Source organism: Microcebus murinus, chromosome 16 (genome assembly GCF_040939455.1).
Source record: "Microcebus murinus isolate Inina chromosome 16, M.murinus_Inina_mat1.0, whole genome shotgun sequence".
NCBI classification, from domain to species: Eukaryota; Metazoa; Chordata; class Mammalia; order Primates; family Cheirogaleidae; genus Microcebus; species Microcebus murinus.
The window spans coordinates 32,619,244-32,638,903 of record NC_134119.1 but is presented as its reverse complement, the minus strand read 5'-3'; the positions used below and the strand labels follow the sequence as shown (position 1 = coordinate 32,638,903).

General features: G+C 41.2%; 1 protein-coding gene across 7 annotated transcripts in view; it reads left to right on the top strand.

Moving 5' to 3' along the window:
• CPNE1 (copine 1) overlaps positions 1 to 19,660 on the top strand; it is a 37,542-nt gene that overhangs the window by 13,222 nt on the left and 4,660 nt on the right. For 6 of the 7 annotated variants that reach the window (XM_076011063.1, XM_020281953.2, XM_020281954.2 and 3 more), the window contains 5 exons: positions 18,621 to 18,749; positions 18,849 to 19,028; positions 19,185 to 19,259; positions 19,343 to 19,414; positions 19,545 to 19,625. In XM_076011063.1, the coding sequence (XP_075867178.1) occupies positions 18,621 to 18,749; positions 18,849 to 19,028; positions 19,185 to 19,259; positions 19,343 to 19,414; positions 19,545 to 19,625 (537 nt within the window). Of the gene's footprint in view, positions 1 to 18,620; positions 18,750 to 18,848; positions 19,029 to 19,184; positions 19,260 to 19,342; positions 19,415 to 19,544; positions 19,626 to 19,660 lie in introns of those variants that run through there. The other variant, XR_012923741.1, reaches the window with a different exon arrangement.

The window sequence follows — 19,660 nt, the reverse complement described above, 5'->3', positions numbered from 1 at the left end:
TAAAAGATCTGTAAGTTGGTTTATAGATTGATAATGCGTTTAGTCCTGTTACTTGGAGGCTTTTTGGTGTAGTTGTTTGATCAGGAGCCCGTTTACAAAAATTCTTCATAGAGAGTATAAATAAGTACAGCTGCCAAGGGGTAGCAAATTGAAACTCCTTGCCCTTTCATACTCTTTTCTTTGGAATTCAGGACACTAGGGCAGGAGGGACCAAATGGGTTCTGGTTGGTAAGTGTCCTTGTCATAAAAACATTCACTTTACAATGTCCTGTTCACTGCCACAAAGGCTCTCTAATTAGGGTTACTTTCCTGAGTTAAAATACTCTAAAGATGTGTCACATTATATTATAAACACACAAAATGGGAGATTGTTGAGATATCATGAAAAACAAATTTTATCTTTTACATGGCCCTCTTGCCTTGATTTGAAACATTCCCAACATTTCCTACAAATCAGTGTACTTACAAAAGGGTCAGCCTTTTAAAAGAAGTATTTCCTATTTAAAAAAGTATATATATATATATATATATATATAGTGCCTTTCTGGTGTTGCAAGTTAGTGGAACACTGAAATACAGCGTTGTGTAATTTGGGGTTAGAGTGGCAACAGATTCATTTGTGTGATAAGATTTGAAAGCCTTTTCATCACTACACTCTTAGAGGATTGACAGTACAGGATTTTTGTTTAAAGAAAGGATTATTTAGACTCAAAAAAGAGGTGGCTGCGTTGTGGGTCTTTTGATAATTCATGAATACAAATTTGGTTTGACACAGATCACTAGATACTGCCTTCTTATTTTAAGCAATATGATGTTTGTATATGCTGTTAAATTTAAGTTTTCTGTTAAGTAATCATTTCTCATTCCAAAGACAATGCAAAAAACTTCAGCGCTGCTTGGGAGTCTTATTTCAACCACAGATATTTTCCCCATTGGAAAGCTGACTATTTTCATTTTAGAAAAATGGGTTGTTTGAAGATGAAAGTCTTTTTTCACAATTTATTTTGGTTATGTGTTCGTACATTCTTATTAAATATTTCATATACTTTTATTGCAACTACTTTGTTATTTCTACATCTTAGATAAATGCTGAAAAGGAAAACTTGATTGCATTGTTCATTGAATTAAATAAATTAAGAAAATAGTGGTTTGTGTAGAAACTGGAGAGAACTATGTTTCATATTTCGTTGAATCACAACAGTGCTTCTCGTTGTGAAATGTAATTAAATGCTTTGCCCTCTGGAACTTGATTTTTGTGTATCTGAGACTTATTAACATAGTGCTAAACTGCTAAGCATACTGTTTATCTTGTTCTGGGCATTGGAGTTTCAGTTTAAAAAATATTCTTGAAAATGTGTTCTGTGAAACAATTCATACCTCTCTTCCTAGGTAAATTTTCTCCTAGGAACTAGGTTTGGGGTGGAAATGAATTTACATTATTTTCTCACTTGCTTTGTATGGTATGAAGGATTTGTAAAGCTTTGCTCAAAGTTGTGTGCATTTGTAAACACTATCATGATATTTTCAATTTTATGTGTAAATTTTATTGTCTGATTTTGGTGACTGACAATAATGGGAGAGAATCTTTTCCATTAGGTTTAATTTTTTCCTTTCCCTTCTGAGTTTTAATTGGTGTTCATTTTTCTTTTGGTTTAAAGGATTAGAGAAATCTACAAATGTATTTTATAAATAAGCAAATTTGTAAACTTTTCTGAACTTTAGTGAAACATTTAGTTCACAAGCATAATTTGGAGATATGTTCTGTGTTTACACATAGTTTGGATGTACAATTATTAGTGGGTTTTTTTGTTTTTTTTTTTAATGCTACACAGTGTTAAGTGAAATGTAGTTTCTAGCTTTGTACTCCAAGTTGTCAAAGCATCATCAACAATGAAAATTCCATTAGGAAACTTTTATTCAAAATTTCAGATAATATTCAATGTAGCTAAGGTCAGTCTTACCCACTGGATGAAAATCTAGGACTGTATGGAAGTAAGCAAACATATACCTTTTTAGGTGGAAATAGTCATCTCGCATAAAGATAAGGATGCATGAAAGCCTTAAACTCTGATTCCCTTTTACTGGATTCTGATTATGTACGGGTGTGGGGTGAGTGTGTAATAATAAAACCCACTCATCAATTTTAAGAACACTTGAAAAACAAGAAAATGTAAAATTGCTGCTAGTTAAATCTTTTGGAAAGAACTTCTGGTGGTGATAACTTTAAAAATTATTTCCCACCCTTGCAAAATTACCACATTAAATTTTTGGACCTGGCAGTTCAACAGTAGTCCAAACTTTAGAAACCAAACACAGTAAAATGGCTCATTGCCAGTGTGGCCACAGCATTGCCACCAAATACTGCCGTGGCATCATTCAGCAGAGGTTTTTGTTTATAAAGATGAAGTCTTGAATACTGTTCAATAAACTTGTCACAAAATAAAAAACAGGCTGATGCTTTTAATGCTTTAATTACACAAAAGTACTTTACTGAGCTACAACATTATCAGGTACTTTTTAAAAACTGAAAATATGTGCTTTTGGAAAGGTGGATTTGGTGATCTTGGAAGTAACAATTGTTGCTTATCCTTGTCTCCTAATGCTGAAGTATGAAAAGAAGAGGATACGTGGAACGGCAGGGAGGAAACTTGATTCTAGGTCAAGTCCGTGGTATCCACATTTTTAGAATTTTATTATGTGTGTTTTGCTAGCATATTATTTTGTTATGTGGACTTAACTGAAGACCAGGTCCTCCTTTTTACAGGAATTTTAAACAAGTCTATGAATTATTTTAAAAAACTGATCACAGTAGGAAATGGGAAAAGAAATCTTCAGAGTAGATTCTCAATTGTACACACCTCTAAAGCTTAGTTTTTGAGTTTTTTTGTTTTTTTTTTTTTGCATTAGTATGTGAGGTATTTGTGAAAAAGAGAGAGGAATCAAATATTGCTGCTTTCTGGCATTGCTCTGATTTTTGTCTCTTCCATGTGTATTCAACTTCTGAAAAAAATTAGCAAAAGTTTCCATAAACTCGAGTCCTTTTTTTTTTTTTTAAACCTGGATTGGAGTTGCCGTGAAACTAGTAGGCTGTTCCTTATAACCAGAGCTCTTGAAAAATACTTAAAATTTTTATCTTTATCATGAAAGAGTTTAGCTTGTATTTGAGTTTGAATCCCAGCTTGTCTTAGAGAATGTTAGGCTAGACTTACATAATTCCAGGTAGTATCTGTGCCATTTTAAAATAATTAAGATTTGACTAAGCATTGGAAAAAAAATCACTGAGTGAAAACCAGCTATCTACAGATACCCAGAATGGCCTTTACTATCTGAAAGGTGTGAACTGTGTGATAATATGTCTCCTTGTTCAGGAGAGATCACTTCTACAATTCGTTGTTGTCTGCTTTCCAGTGTTTTACAGCAAGAAATGGCTTATCTCTTTTTTTATTTTATTTTTATTTTTTTCAAAGCCTAGTCAAGTGCAGTAGTGAGAAGACGAGAAAGAGTAGGAGTTTGATTTGTAACTAACTGTGAACAGTCAGTTGAGGTAACTCGCTACCTTTGGACCAGCCAAGAAGTAGATGATCAATTATGTGCATCATCACCGTTTTCCCAGAAGTAGAGCTTTTATGGAATATGGTAGAATCTAAATTTAATGGCTTTCCTTTTTTATTAAAAAATTATTTGATTTGCTTTATTTTTTAGTATAAAATCTGATGGATCACATTGACTTATTTTATAATGTTCTGGAAAGTGTGTATTCTAGTAGGAGCTCGATTTTTCTGATGGTATAGTTGACTTTTCGGGGAAAACCCTTCTGTTCAGCAACATTTGTTCATCTCCTGTTGGTGCCTACTCAGGTAAATATTCTTCACTGTGCTGTTGCTGGATTTATTCTTGGTGCTTTGAGCTACTTTGTGTCAGAGTCTCAAAAGCATCCTAGAATATGACTCCTTTTCTGGATCAACATAACTAGCAATGAGCAACCAAGGTGGCACGATTTTCTACATACTGCTCTACTACTGAAGAGTCCAGAAGGAGTGAAAAGCCACCTGATGTAAACATTCCCGCCCCAGGGACAGAAGGGCAGCACTCTAAAAGTCTAGAGGCAAGAAATAGTGCTGGGAGAAATCTCATTAACAATATGCCTTGAATTCTGTCAAGAGCCCCAGGGACCTCCCTCCAGTGAAAATGCTGAAGGTTGGGGTATAAAGACTCAGCAAACAGTTGTATAGAAGTGGTAAACGGTACAGCAGAGCATTGGAATTGGCACCCCAGTTCCAGATATTTGGATTCTGACCTTAGTAGCTTAATAATTTCAAGTTACTTTTCTTAATCAATTGATGGCTTGTCATTTCATGTTGAGAGAAGGTAGTGACTATTTGGGGGAAATGAAGCAATGGCCAGCAGGGGAATATATTTCAATATGAACAAAGTCAAAGTGCTTGAGTCAGCTTACCTCTTCCCAGGAGTGAGCTGTGCTGTATATTAGACTACCTTTGATGTTTCAGTCCCTCTCCAATCTGCTGCTGCTGGTTTTCTCCTTTTGCCTGCTTATGTGGCAAATCTGGTAACCAGGATTGTGAGACTCATTTATACTGAAGCTCCCTCACTGCTGTCTCTAGCCCCAGCCTCCTAATGGGTGGGAATAGTTTATAGCTTTTAAGTAGTGAATAAGACTTGTCACTTATGAATTTGTGCTTTATATCAAATGGTAACAACCACAATGTGCTACCACAAGTCACCTGTTAGTCTTTGCAAAGTGGGATGATTTAAGAAGGATAAGGGAATTCAGCTGCATAAGGGGTTTAAAATCATACCAATTGGTGCTGCTGATTTCCTCATTTTTCTTTTGTTCTGTTTGTTTGTTTGCTTTGAGACACCGTCTCCCTCTGTCATCCTGGCTAGAGTGCAGTGGCGGTATCATAGCTCACTGCAATTTCAAGCTGCTGGGCTCAAGCGATCCTCCTGCCTCAGTCTCCCCAGTAGCTGGGACTACAGGTGCACACCACAACACCCAGCTAATTTTTCTGGTTTTTGTTTTTTTTTAGTAGAGACTGGGTTTCGTTCTTGCCAGGCTGTTCTTGAGCTCCTGACCTGAAGCGATCCTCCCACGTTGGCCTCCCAGTGTGCTAGGATTACAGGTGTGAGCCACCGCACCTGGTCGAAATGTGTTAATACTACCCTCCCACTACACCTCTCCACACTTGGGTTGTAATGGGGGCAGGAGGGTAGTATAGCTTTTATACATAACTCACTTCTGTGTTGTGTCCTAACACAACAGAGTCCCTCTGCTATTAATCTGGCTAAAGTGATGGAAGGATTAATGCAACTGCTACTTAAGAAGTTAACTGCTTTGCTTCTATGACCATTGAATTGACAGGTTGGAATTGGAAACACCTATTGCCTTCAAGCTTTTAAGACAATTTCACATGAATATACAGCTTAGCCATAACTGTATCCCATACTAACAAATTTTTGAGCAGTGTTGTGCACCTAGCACTTAAACATTGGTGGAAAAGGAAGCAAAATAAAACGCTTCTTCAAGCGTTTAGAGTCTTAAGTTACACAAGTGCTGCTTGGTTGTACTTGTACCAGGTATACTTATATATCACAGGAACCATGTAAAGGCTTTCCTGGCCAATTGCTAAATCACGGTCAGAAAGGAACAAGTGTAAACTAGTCTATGGCTATAGTGTAGTTTCCTGTTGTTGAAATCCTCCCTTTATTTCTCTACTTCCCTAACATGCAAATTCTGAAGAGCGACCCATCTTAAGCTCTCCCAGGTATCCCAAAAGAATTTGTTTCATGAGGGGCAGGGGGGACTCATGAACAATAGGTTTCTTTCCCAAGATCTCTGGTATGCTGCTTTTGTTCATTCACTCAGTTCCTTTTGTGTCATAGGTCACTGCACACTGGAGATGCACAAGTTTTTGGCAACGCCTCCACCCTGGAGATGTTCAGGAAGGTGGTCCAGTACTGTTGTCTTAGACACCCCACAAGTGATAGAGAGGCAATAAAAGAATGTAAATTCCAGTAGGGTGGGATGGAGCAGAATTGACTAGCCCTTGGATATTCTTTGAAAGTTTTGATATAAATCACATTCTTCTGAGGTACATTCTACCTTATTTGCACTATTCATTCTTGCTATTTAAAATTTATTACTTTGATGAAATCTTGTAAATGTGGAGTCCAACATTTCCTCTCTTCCTGCCCCTGCAGTCAGACAAGAGAATTATTTTCCATGTGTGTGCAAGGCTGGTCAGTATAGGTCATGGGGATAGGCCATATGAACCTCACTACTCTTATTGGCCAGGTGGACTTCAGATTAGACTCGATTACAAAATGTGAACTATTGCTAAAATATAATGGATATACAAATCACATTCTCAGGGAATCATCATAGTTCTATCAGTTACTGTGACTCAGCAAAATCATTTCTCTCTGGCCTCAAAGTTTCCTCTACAAAATGGGATTAAACTAGATAATCTTATATTCAGTTTTAAGCTTCTTGATGAACCTAGCCATTCTTGTATTTCTGGAAATCTGGCAAGCTTGGACCTTAAAGAGAGACCAGGGGTGGAACTTCAAATTTTGATTTAGCTCCTGCTCTACTGTGTGAGTGGTCTAGTGTGGAAATGGTCCCACACTGCAGCTTGAGAGCTTCATGGTCTTCATTTCCCCTTTTGGGGGCTGTCCTTGTCCTGCTAGTTCGGTCATCTGGAGCTAGAAGTTCAGAGACATTCTTCCTGGGTGTCCCATTGATCAAAAAGGAGTTAATGACTCTGCAAAGGACCCAAAAGGTACAGTTGCCCATTTGTCAGCACTAAAAGGAGCAGTTGACGCACGGCGCACTTACTTTAGCCAGGCATGGGACAGTTTCCATGGTTGGCCTCAGTTAATACAATAATACCGTTATAAAATTGGCATTATTAATTATCCTCACTTGATAGGTGGGGTAATCCAGGCAAAGAGAAACAACTTGTTCAAAGTCTCATTGATAGTAAGGGGTGGGCAGAGGTTTTTAAAATCACATGCCTGCGCGACTCCAGAGGTAGAGCCCCTCTGTTCCCCGCCTCTTTCTGACTTTTGGGGAAAATGTGGGTAGCCACTGCCAGCAGTCTTCTATCATGGCTCCTGAGCCTGCTAGAGCAGGGACTACTGCCCTGTTCAGGGTTTTTTCAGTTTCCCAACTCCCAAGTGTAGTGTGGAGAGGCAGACAACGTTACTGTTTGTAAAGCTGCTCATCCTCCATAGTCAAGCTCATGGTTACAAAGTAGAACCCGAACTTACTTTGAAGTAGGCAGGTAGAGGCTTAGGCAAAGACAAATTCCCACTCCGATACACTCCTGTCCTGCTTGAAGACTAAGTGTTCCTCAGTTTGTTTCCCTCCGCATATCCAATTCTGTCAAGCTAAGTTCTCTTTGAAGAGTTGAGCACAGGTTAGGTTTGTTAAACTTTGGAATAAGTCTTTGGGGATGTTGGAGCTGGATTAGTGGCTTCCATATATTTTTGACCTTTACCCAGTACAGCCGGATGGGAAACGCTGTAGCCATTTTCTTTGCCATATTTTCCCACTTTTCACTTTTTGTGTGCACATGCACATTTTAAGCTTTGCAGTGTGGCCAGATACTTTGTGGCAGCTCTTTCTTAGTAGTATATGAGTCTAAACCAAATTTGTTGTTTGAAATTTCAGCTTACACCATCTTAGTAGCCCTTTGTCATATACATGAATGAATATAAAGAATGTGTAGTTTTACAGTAAGGATTTGCGTTTTTGCTTGTTTGTGACCTATGAAGGATGTCCTTGGGACTGCTGACTTGAATTTGGAAAATCCCTGAGTTAGAGGGAGAAGCAGGGATAAGAAAACTTGTCTACCATCTCCATGTCCCTCTGAGGCCGAGAAGGAAGAATAGTGGCGATGGGCATAGTTTGTCTTTTTAACTTTAATGGGAAAAAAAGTATTCAGTGGATGGTGTTCCCTCTTTGGGAACCTATGGAGGATTTCCTTATTGACTTTCAAGACTAGGCTGGGCGCGGTGGCTCACGCCTGTAATCCTAGCACTCTGGGAGGCCGAGGCGGGTGGATTGCTTAGGTCAAGAGTTCGAAACCAGCCTGAGCAAGAGCCAGACCCCATCTCTACTATAAATAGAAAGAAATTAATTGGCCAACTAATATATATAGAAAAAATTAGCCGGGCATGGTGGCACATGCCTGTAGTCCCAGCTACTTGGGAGGCTGAGGCAGGAGGATTGCTTGAGGCCAGGAGTTTGAGTTTGCTTGATCTAGGCTGATGCCACGGCACTCACCCTAGCCTGGGCAACAAAGCGAGACTCTGTCTCAAAAAAAAAAAAAAAGACTTGATCCAGGCTGGGCGCGGTGGCTCATGCCTGTAAAACTAGCACTCTGGGAGGCTGAGGCAGGCGGATTGCTCGGTCAGGAGTTCGAAACCAGCCTGAGCAAGAGCCAGACCCCGTCTCTACTATAAATAGAAAGTAATTAGCCAACTAATATATATAGAAAAAATCAGCCGGGCATGATGGCGCATGCCTATAGTCCCAGCTACTCGGGAGGCTGAGGTAACCGGATTGCTTGAGCCCAGGAGTTTGAGGTTGCTGTGAGCTAGGCTGACACCATGGCACTCACTCTAGCCTGGGCAACAAAGTGAGACTGTCTCAAAAATAAAAGACTTGATCCAGCATCTCTGAGCTGCGCCAGCATGCGAAGGTGGGCGATAGGAGTATGAGCATGACTTTGGTTTGTTAAAGGAGTGAACCTGCCACCCAGACACTTAATTCCTTTGTTCCTCCTCCTCACGGCCTCTCTGCAACTTCTGTGTCCATTACCTAAGGTGGATAAAAGGAAATGGGAATTACAGGTTAATTCCTTTCCTGGTTAAGCCTTTGGGAGTAGAAGAGGGCAGTGTAAGCCCTGATGAATGAATTTCAGTTCCTCTGGCACTGCATTGGATCTCACTGGACACAGGAGAGAAGATCTGTTCTCAGCTTTATGAACAGCAGAGTTAGAACCTCCCAAGGCAGGAGAGAGGATGCCATAGAAAATGAAGGTCAAGTTACTCCCTATTAGCAGAGACTGTGATTCCCTGTCAACAGTGGTATCCTGGTAAACTGGCTGGCCGGAGGAAGAAAGTCCTGACTTTTAGTATTTGCCCAGTTTCTGAAGTTTAAAACTTACCAAGGCTACCTCTTACAAAGTTCCTTAATATTTAATAGTTGTCTCTTGCAAGTCATACACAAGCCTGCTCCAGCATACCGTAGCAAACTTGGATTGTGTGTTTTGAATTCCAATCATGTACATAGGTCTGTGCTGTATGGCAGGAGGTGCTGAAGCAGCATTTATTCTGAAGAATTTTGTCACTTAATTGACAGGTAAGAAGCTGGAGAAACACTGACAGAATGCAGTTGTGTGGTATGGATTGAGTATAGTGGCCCAGAGTAAGAAATTGCGTGCTGGAAAGATCATGAAAAGGGCATATGTGAGCTAGGCTGGAAGAATGATGATAGTAGTAGCTAACACATAGTCATAATAGTTCCAGACTCTGTACTAAGCACCTTGCATACATTATTTGCATTAATCTTCAAAAAGAAATTATATCCCCTACTTTACTCCTGAGGTTTAGTAAGCTTAAGTATTTTGTGGCCAAGTTACATAGATAGGACATTAATCTGGTAGTAGTATCACATTCTGCCTAGGAAGGAGTAGGGGCAGTAATTGGAGCCTGGTCACATCACTGCAGAACCCATACTTGGGCCCACTGTATCAGATTGCTATTTAATATAAGAAGGGAGGCACTTCAGGAGAGAAGAGTGTAACTGTAGTCTAAAGTTCTAGAGCAGGTAGGAGTCGGTGTATTTGAGCTCTAGTCCTCATAACACTAGCCACATATGTGGCTGTAGCCAAATCATATCTTCCTCAGATTCCGGGACTTGGATTAGATGATCACTCAGTTCCTTTTTATTTCTGACATTTTGTGAATTTTAAGTTATAAAAATGAGAATAAGTATGGCTTATTTAAGGGACAATGAGAGAATGTGCCCTGCCAGGGCACTTTGAGGTTGGCAGTGGGAGTAAAACAAACAAGGGGAAGTGGAAGAGAATGAGAATCCCAAGTGGTAGAAAGCATAGGCAGAAAAGGTTGGTGCTATATACTTGGCTGTTTCCATTTGCAATTCCCGACTCCAAATGGAAAGGTGAGAATAGTGGGGGCATACAGAGATAACAAGCTGATATTTTGTGTTGGATGTTCCTAAGTGCTCACTCTCCTTTGATGGCTTCAGCAGCAGGTCAGGGCTAGATTTGGGTTATTTCTGAGGATCCTTGGGTTATCACTTCTTTGCTAGCATTCATTCAATGGATTTCAATATAGCACCTATTATGTGCTAGTCACTGGAATGGGAACATGGCTGATGTGGTCCCTCCCTTTGTTGAATTTTAGTCTAGTAGGGAAAATATATAATAAGCAAGTTATACATTTTGATAAGATTATGAGAAACAGGTTTTGTTGGATTGGAGGCAATCCAACAAATATCTCTGACTTAGACATAGAGAACAGATAGAAGGGTACTGAGTGGAAATGGCAAGGCCAGTTAGACAGTATTGGACATGCAGGTAAGATATGCTGGTTGACAAAAGAGTGCACAGAGATCTGTCAAGTATTAGACCTCTCTTACAAAAATTAAATGATAAAATTCATGACTTAGGCCGGGTGCGGTGGCTCACGCCTGTTTTCCTAGCACTCTGGGAGGCCAAGGCAGGTGGATTGCTCGAGGTCGGGAGATCGAAACCAGCCTGAGCAAGAGTGAGACCCCATCTCTACTATTAATAGAAAGAAATTAATTGGCCAACTAATATATATAGAAAAAATTAGCCGGGCATGGTGGCACATGCCTGTAGTCCCAGCTACTCGGGAGGCTGAGGCAGAAGGATTGCTTGAGCCCTGGAGTTTGAGGTCACTGTGAGCTAGGCTGACACCACGGCACTCACTCTAGCCTGGGTAACAAAATGAGACTTGTCTCAAAAAAAAAAAAATTCATGACTTCTATATATTTACTCGCTTAAATGTGATATTTAATATGGTTTTGTAAAATTTTGGTCCAAAAAAAGAGGTTGAAAGTCCCATGGGGTTAATTATAATGGCACTAAATGAGTCTAGTTTAAAGTATGTAGCTGTTCAAGAGAGGGAGGAGAGAAGAATGACAAACCAGTTTTAATCGCAAATTTCCAAGCAGAGGTAGATTTCAAAGGAGATAAATAGGATTTGGAAGAGACTAATAATCTCGTGGATTATAGGTTATCCAAAGGGAATATGGCTGCAAGGATAGAAAACTACACATTGCAAAGATTTTTTTATAAAGAGTTGCCAATTCTAATGAGAAAGAAGAGAAAGGGGATCTGTGAAAAACTAAACAGGGTGATTACAAAGGAGGCTCTGACCTCTCAGAATAGAGGCCAGGCCATGTTAATAGCATCACTTCAGTGAGAGTCTGGCCCCATATGCTACTGAGGCACAATTGAGCCTACAACAGTATGGTTGGGGTTTGAGTCTGGGTTCAGAAAAGAAGCTGAAAAAGCATGTATTCGGGAAAAAGTGTTGTAATGATTAAGAAAGAATGGCCCAGGTCCTAGCATAGGCAGATGCTCCTGGCTCACTGCATGTGTTTGGCCCAGACCAAAAGCATCTCTCTAGGGGCTCTGAAAATAAGTTGTGGAGTGAGAAGGCAGCAGTTCTAATTATTGCCTATACTCTCACCACCCCAGGTAATCACTCCTAAAGTTTTCTTGTTCACAAAAGGATGTCCTTTAGTCCTTCATTTAAAATTTCCCCAAAAATTTTTTATGAAAACTTTCAGTATGCAGCAAATTGAGATTATATATAACCACTGTTTAGATTCTACAGGTTAAATGTTCCTTTGTTATACCACGTATCTGACCAATAATCCATTTTTTTGTGTGTGTGCATTTCAAAGAAGTTGCAGGAATCAGTATACTTTACCCCTAAACATTTTATTTAATATGCCTTAACTTGAGTGCAATATTTGCTTATGGGTTAGTTTTTTTTCCTTGTAAAATTTTACAATCAGATCTATACATCGTAATTGTACCTTTAAAGTGACAAATGTACGTAGTCCTGTGACCCATGTTCCTATCATGCTGAAGAAGTCTTCCTTTCCTGCCTAGAGTTCTTTTCTTCACAGTTAATACCTGACCCTCCCCTTGGGAGAGGAAGGAAGACAACCACTGTTCTGAATATTTTCATCATCAATTAGTTTTTCCTGTTCTAAAATTTCATAAGTGGAATCTATTTTATCCTTCAGATTTATCCATATTACAGATATTAATAGTTTCTGTTTTTCTTGCTGAATAGTTTTCCATAAACATCACAATTTATTCATTCTCATAGTTATGAACACCTAGGCTGTTTCAAGGTTTTGGCTATTGTGAATAAAGCTGCTATGAACATTCTTGTACAAATCTTTGTGGACATAATGTTTTCATTTCTTTTGGATAAAAACCTAGCAGTGGATTGTTTTGGGGCTAGGTATATGTTTGGTTTTCTGATAAGCTGCCAGACTGTTTTCCAAAGTGGTACACTGAATGCTTTCACTAACAATGTATGAGAGTTCCACATCGTTGTCAACATTTGGCATTGTCAGTCTTTACTTTTAGCCATTGTTGTCGGTATGTAACAGTATCTCCTTGTGGTTTTATTTTTCATTTCCCTGATGACTGATGCTGTGAATCACTTCATTTGCTTATTTCTGAATCATATATTTTTCTTTATGAAATGTCTGATCAAATCTTTTGTCCATTTTTAAATTGACTTGTCATTTAACATGGAGTTGTAGAAGTCCTGCATTTAAATTTTAAAGCTCAACTGTACAAGATCAGGATAGGGAAGATTTACTGCTGGACATGAGTTTAAATGAAAAAGGCCTGAAATGTGAGTTGAGCAAAAACACACACTGTTCAGCAAATGGTTAGGAGTACCAATTATATACTAACCACTAGTACTACCAATATAGAGATGGTGCCAGCCCTAGTTCCAAGGACCCCATAGTTTGCTGGGGTAGACAGACAAAAGTCAAAATTGTGATGTGGTTTCATTATTAAGTCAGTCACTAAATATTTACAAAGTACCTACAATACCTGCCCTATTGTAGGTACTGAAGATATGGAAATACAAACCAGACAAAGGATCAGAAGGGCCAACCTGGCTGGAGCATACTTGGGTAACTAGATTATTAGTAGGCAAGGGTCAGGTCTTGCAGGGCCTTATAGACCATGGTAAGAACTTTGCATTTTATTTGGAGTGTTTTGGGAAGCCTTTCCAGAATTTTAAGTAGACCAACTGACATGATTTGGTTTCTCTTCGGCTAATAAACACAAATATATGTTTGTGGTTGCAGAAACACTGATTAGAAAACCAATGCAGTCATCCAGATGAGAGATAAGAAAATTCTACCTGTGAAAGGTGGACAAGGCTTCATAAAGGAATAATGTTATACTAGAACCTTAGATGACAAGACATTTGCTAGGCAGGAAAGTCAGAGGTACAGCATGTGTGTGTGTCTGATGAACGAGAAGTCACTTTGGGCCGGGCGTTGTGGCTCATGCCTGTAATCCTGGCATTCTGGGAGGCCAAGGTGGGAGAATCATTTGAGATCAGGAGTTTGAGACCAGCCTCAGCAAAACTGAGAACCCATCTCTACTAAACACAGAAAAATTAGCCAGGCATCCTGGCACGCTCCTGTAGTACCAGCTACTTGGGCAGCTGCTGAGGCAGGAAGATCACTTGAGCCCAGGAATTTGAGGTTGCTGTGAGCGAGGTTGATGCCATGGCACTCTAGCCCAGGCAACAGAGCGAGACTCTGTCTCAAAAAAAAAAAAAAAAAAAAAAAAACTCACTTTGGATGACTAGTTGGATGGGTGGGTAAGTAGCAGAAGGTAGAGCTGGTGGCAGACTGGTAAGGGCTTTGAAGGTTGAACTAGGGATGCAGGGTTACCATATTGTACAATGACCAAATTCTGTGCAGATATGCCTACTGGAGTTGTGTAACAAAGTGGCCCTGCTGGGGAGTTTGGCTGTGGACCTAAGGGCCATGGGCAGCTATACAGGGCTTCTATTAATAATTAGGACGGAATCTCTGGAAGCTGGCATCAGGGATGACTAGGTGGCGCAGGAGTAGGAAGGAGAAACCAGGGAGGAGGCAAGAGACTTTTAATAAGGCCTAAAGTTAGGTAGGGCTTGTTGAACTGGAAGTAGCAGCTTTGTGCTTAGAATAAGTAGTCAAGAGAACTTGAGGTGTTTATGGGGGGAGCTAATGAGCCCCTTTAAAAAATACAAAATAGGGCCGGGCGCGGTGGCTCACGCCTGTAATCCTAGCTCTCTGGAAGGCCAAGGTGGGTGGATTGTTTGAGCTCAGGAGTTCGAGACCAGCCTGAGCAAGAGCAAGACCCTGTCTCTACTATAAATAGAAAGAAATTAATTGGCCAACTAATATATAGAGAAAAAATTAGTCAGGCATGGTGGCGCATGCCTGTAGTCCCAGCTACTCAGGAGGCTGAGACAGAAAGATTGCTTGAACCCAGGAGTCTGAGGTTGCTGTGAGCTAGACTGACGCCACAGCACTCACTCTAGCCTGGGCAACAAAGCCAGACTCTGTCTCAAAAAAAAAAAAAAAAAAATTACAAAATAGGCCGGGCGGGGTGGCTCATGCCCGTAATCCTAGCACTTTGAGAGGCCAAGGCAGGCGGATCGCTCAAGGTCAGGAGTTCAAAACCAGCCTGAGCAAGAGTGAGACCCCGTCTCTACTAAAAATAAAAAGAAATTAATTGGCCAACTAAAAATATATATAGAAAAAATTAGCCGGGCATGGTGGCGCATGCCTGTAGTCCCAGCTACTCGGGAGGCTGAGGCAGAAGGATTGCTTGAGCCCAGGAGTTTGAGGTTGCTGTGAGCTAGGCTGACACCATGGCATTCTCGCCCAGGCAACAGATGGAGACTCTGTCTTAAAAAAAAAAATAGTGTCAAATATTGAAACAATACAGAAGTATATAGAGTTAATAACATTTTCACCTTTCCGCTCCTTCAAGCTACCTAAAACCACATTTATTTGGTGTAGCTGCCATATTTTTGTGTGTATATTTTATGTACATATTAAAATCTATTATAGGCCGGGCGTGGTGGCTCACGCCTTAATCCTAGTACTCTGGAAGGCCAAGGGTGGGCGGATCACTCAAGGTCAGGAGTTCTAAACCAGCCTGAGCCAGAGTGAGACCCCATCTCTACTAAATATAGAAATTAATTGGTCCGCAAAAATATATAGAAAAAATTAGCCGAGCATGGTGGCACATGCCTGTAATCCAAGCTACTCGGAAGGCTGAGGCAGAAGGATTGCTTGAGCCCAGGAGTTTGAGGTTACTTACAGTGAGCTTTCAAGATGCCACGGCACTCTAGCTCAGGCAACAGAGTGAGACTCTGTCTCAAAAAAAAAAAAATCTATTTTTTTTTTTTTTTTTTTTTTTAAATTTTTATTTTATTTTGAGAACCTGAACTCCTTTTGTGGCAGCTCAGGGCTCCAAAAGGGAGTAAAAAATCTATTATATATACATTTAGACACATACAATTGAAGTTTCAAATGGAGTCATACTCAGCATTTTTTACAACTTTATTTTTTTCATATTATACCAGTATAGTTCTGCCTTATTTATTAGCTGCAATTCAGCATTTCATTGTTAGAATGCACCATGATTTAATCACCACCTAATTGATAAAACTTTAAGCTCCCTTAGGTTTTTCACTATTCTCAGCAATAGTGAAATGAGCATTCTTTTGTATTTGTCTCTGTACTGTGTAAAGACTGCCTCAGAGAGCATGTGAGGTGACAGGCATGGAGTTCAGATTGTGACTTGGGGGAAGTTGTGGTCCTGCTCAAGTTGTGGTCCTTGGGGGAGCATGTATTCTGCTCTGGGTCTGACCTCTGGGAACCTCCAAGGGAGTGATATCAGGATGGCCAGAAGTCTGCAGGCCATATTCTAGGGGCAAAAGTCAAAAGAACTGGGGCTGTTCAGCTTCCAGCCATCAGATGGGTTCTCATAGGGAGATAGAATAAGGCTTTCCTGTAGCAACTAGACTGGAGGAAAAGTAAGACAAATGGATAGAAATGGAAATTCCCCAGACGTGGGTCAGTTTGGGTAGGACTCTATGGAGCTAGACTTTCTGATGAGTTGATTGACAGAGTGGTGGGTTTTCCCTCATTGGACACATTCAAGCTGAGGTGCTATGGATGGGCAGCACATGAAGCAAATTGAACTTTAAGAATCATTCCAACTTTAGTTGATAACAGCATTCCAGAAGGAGATGGTGGGGGCCAGGATGGGTGCTGTGGGCTTGGTCAGGAGGGATTGACTGTGTGTCAGTATAGGGAAGACTGACTCTGGAGGCGTCCCAGGGTATAGTGCTGGGAAACCTGGAATGCTGAATGAAGCACAGTGAGAGATCTGACCTCATGGGCACTTCTGGTGCAGATGGTCTTCAGGTGTATGGACCATGGGGAACACAAGGATAATAAGGGGTCTGAGCTTGATTGTTATGGTGGCTGTAGGAGGAGGGACTGTGTGGGACTCAGTATGGTGATCCATGCAAGATGATGATGTTTTCAGCAGAGGGAGTACATTAATTGGAAATGCTTGGTGCTACTTGATTATGGAGGCAAGAGGCCAGTCATTTGGGGCTGGGGTTAGAGATGGATGACCTTTTTTTTTTTTTTTTTTTTTGTTTGTTTGTTTTTTTATTTTTATTTTTTCCTAGGAGTGACCTGTGGATACCTTTTGGATTTCTTTCAGCAAATATTTGTTGTCTAAGTGCTTGGGATAGAGCAATGAACAGAATAGTTAAATATTCTTTCCTTCACAGAGTTTACATTCTATTGGGGGAATTCTATTGGTTTACATATTTACATTATGTAAATAGATGTATTAATAATATGTTAGACATTGCTAAATGCTAAAGAGAAAAGGCAGGAAAGGGGGAGATGTAAAGCTAGTGGCAGTAGGGTTGAAATTTTAGAGTGTCTAGAAAAGGAGGGCCTTTTCCTTCATATGAGAGGATGATTTTGAATAAAGACCTGGAAGGAGAGTGGGAGCAACAAGCCATGTGGATAATATAGGGAAAGAACATTCCTGGCACTATCAGGGCTTTGGGGTAGAAACAAACTTTGGCTTATTTGAGGAATGACAGGAACAAGGTGACTGGAATGGAGTGAGCACAAGGTGTTAAGAGATCAGGTTAGAAAGATCTAGATCTTTCAGGACCTTGTAGGCCATATTACAGTTAGGATTTTTTCTAAGAGCAGTGGGAAATCATCAGAGGGTTCAGGCAGAGGTGTGATGTGACTTGACATGTTTTAATAGGATTACCCTGATTGCAGTATTGAGAATAGCCTGTTGGGGTGGAGGTGGAGATGGCAACAGGGGTCCTCAAACTCTTTAAACAGGGGGCCAGTTCACTGTCCCTCAGACCATTGGAGAGTGCGCACTGTGGGCCCGGGACAAGTCGGCTGCTAAGCAGAACAGGCAGCTGTGGCAAAAACACCAGGCGGGCCAGATAAATATCCTAGGCGGGTGGCATGTGGCCCGCCAGCCGTGGTTTGAGGATGCCTGGTAGAATAAGGGAAACCAATTAAAGAGACTAATACTGTAAACTAGGTGAGAAATGATGTTGGCTTAGACTAGGTTGCAGCAGTGGGAATAGTGAGGAGTTGGACATGAGCAGCTAGCTAATTAGCTAATTTTTTTTTTCACTATGTGATAAATATTTATTAAACACTTACTTTGTACAAAGTGTACTGGGGCACTGAACATGAAATCAGAATTGAGAAATAACAGCTACGTTTTTAAGTTAGACAAATAATGTGTATATGCCTTACTGTGTTCCACAAAGGCTGGGCAGGTAATTGTACTTGAACCTATGTGTATTGCTTTCCCCAGGTTCTTACTATACAGGGAGGTTAGGGGTAAATTGCACACCTGACCAATCCAGAAATACTAGGGGGTTAGAGGCTAGAAGGTAACTTAGAGGTTAGAAGAACTAGTGGGGGTATTATAACTCCACCCCAAGAAGTAGGGCCTCATTGGAGGAAGAGACTTTGGTGAATAATATCTGGATTGTGGTTGCATTTGGGGTAATACTGGGATTAGAACTTGGCTTAGAGTTTGATTTGACTTGGCCAGTAATGGGGTCAGAGTGAGATTAATTAGTCTCTGTAAAGGTCAAGGTTAGAGTATGGGTCTGGAAAGCACTATTGGGATTAAGACAGATTTTAGGATGAGGATTAGTTTGGTGTCAGAGTTGAAGATGGAGGCTAGTACTTGTTTTTAACATCTTCAGACCAGGGTTGGTTGTAACCACCATCTCCTATGTCATTGAGCTTCCCCAGGGGGTGGAGTGTGTGGAGGATATAGGGCCTTCTTCTTGGGTGTCATGGGGATAGATACAGGTTTGTCCTGCCTGGGTGAAGCCTGCTGGCCTTCCCAGGGACCTACAATCAAGGAAGGGTAGAGAAGGGTTCCTGGTGCTTGACCCAGTTCCTTTTCCCTCAGATGGCCCACTGCGTGACCTTGGTTCAGCTGTCCATTTCCTGCGACCACCTTATTGACAAAGACATCGGCTCCAAGTCTGACCCACTCTGTGTCCTTCTACAGGATGTGGGAGGGGGCAACTGGGCTGAGGTGAGGTGGACCATGGAGGTTAAGGTTGTGGAGGGAGGCTAGGACTGGATTTGGGGTGGAGGGTGTGTGACTGTGATGCTTATTGGCCTCTGCCCACAGCTTGGCCGGACTGAACGAGTACGGAACTGCTCAAGCCCTCAGTTCTCCAAGACTCTGCAGCTTGAGTACCACTTTGAGACAGTCCAGAAGCTACGCTTTGGAATCTATGACATAGACAACAAGACACTAGACCTGGGGGATGATGACTTCCTAGGGGGGGCTGAGTGTTCCCTAGGACAGGTATGTAGGGCCAGGGATTAGGATCCTTCCGACACAAGTGTTCTGTAAGAGCCCCATCAGGCAACCTAGCCTGTCTGGAGCCTGGAGGTTGGGGGCAAGCAGGACCTAACCCTACCTGAGATCTTAAATCTTCCTCCACTTGTTGCTTTGCTCCAGATTGTGTCTAGCCAGACACTGACTCTACCCTTGATGCTAAAGCCTGGAAAACCTGCTGGGCAGGGGACCATCATGGTAAGGAAGGGCGTGGCAAGGGTAAGGGAAGGGGGCTTACATCAGTGAAGAATTTGTGAGATGATACAGTATCCTCCACCTAGGTCTCAGCTCAGGAATTGAAGGACAATCGTGTGGTAACCATGGAGGTAGAGGCCAGAAACCTAGATAAGAAGGTATGTCTGGAAGGAGGCTTTGGGAATCCAAGAATTAAGAGGACAGGGATGGTGCCAGTGGGGACTGAGGGCTGGCACAGTGGTTGTTTCTCCCTGAGTCTTGTAACCGAGGTCTCTGTGGTATTGGCAGGACTTCCTGGGAAAATCGGATCCATTCCTGGAGTTCTTCCGCCAGGGTGACGGGAAATGGCACCTAACATACAGATCTGAGGTGTGAAACCTGTGATACTGGATAGGGTGAGGTAG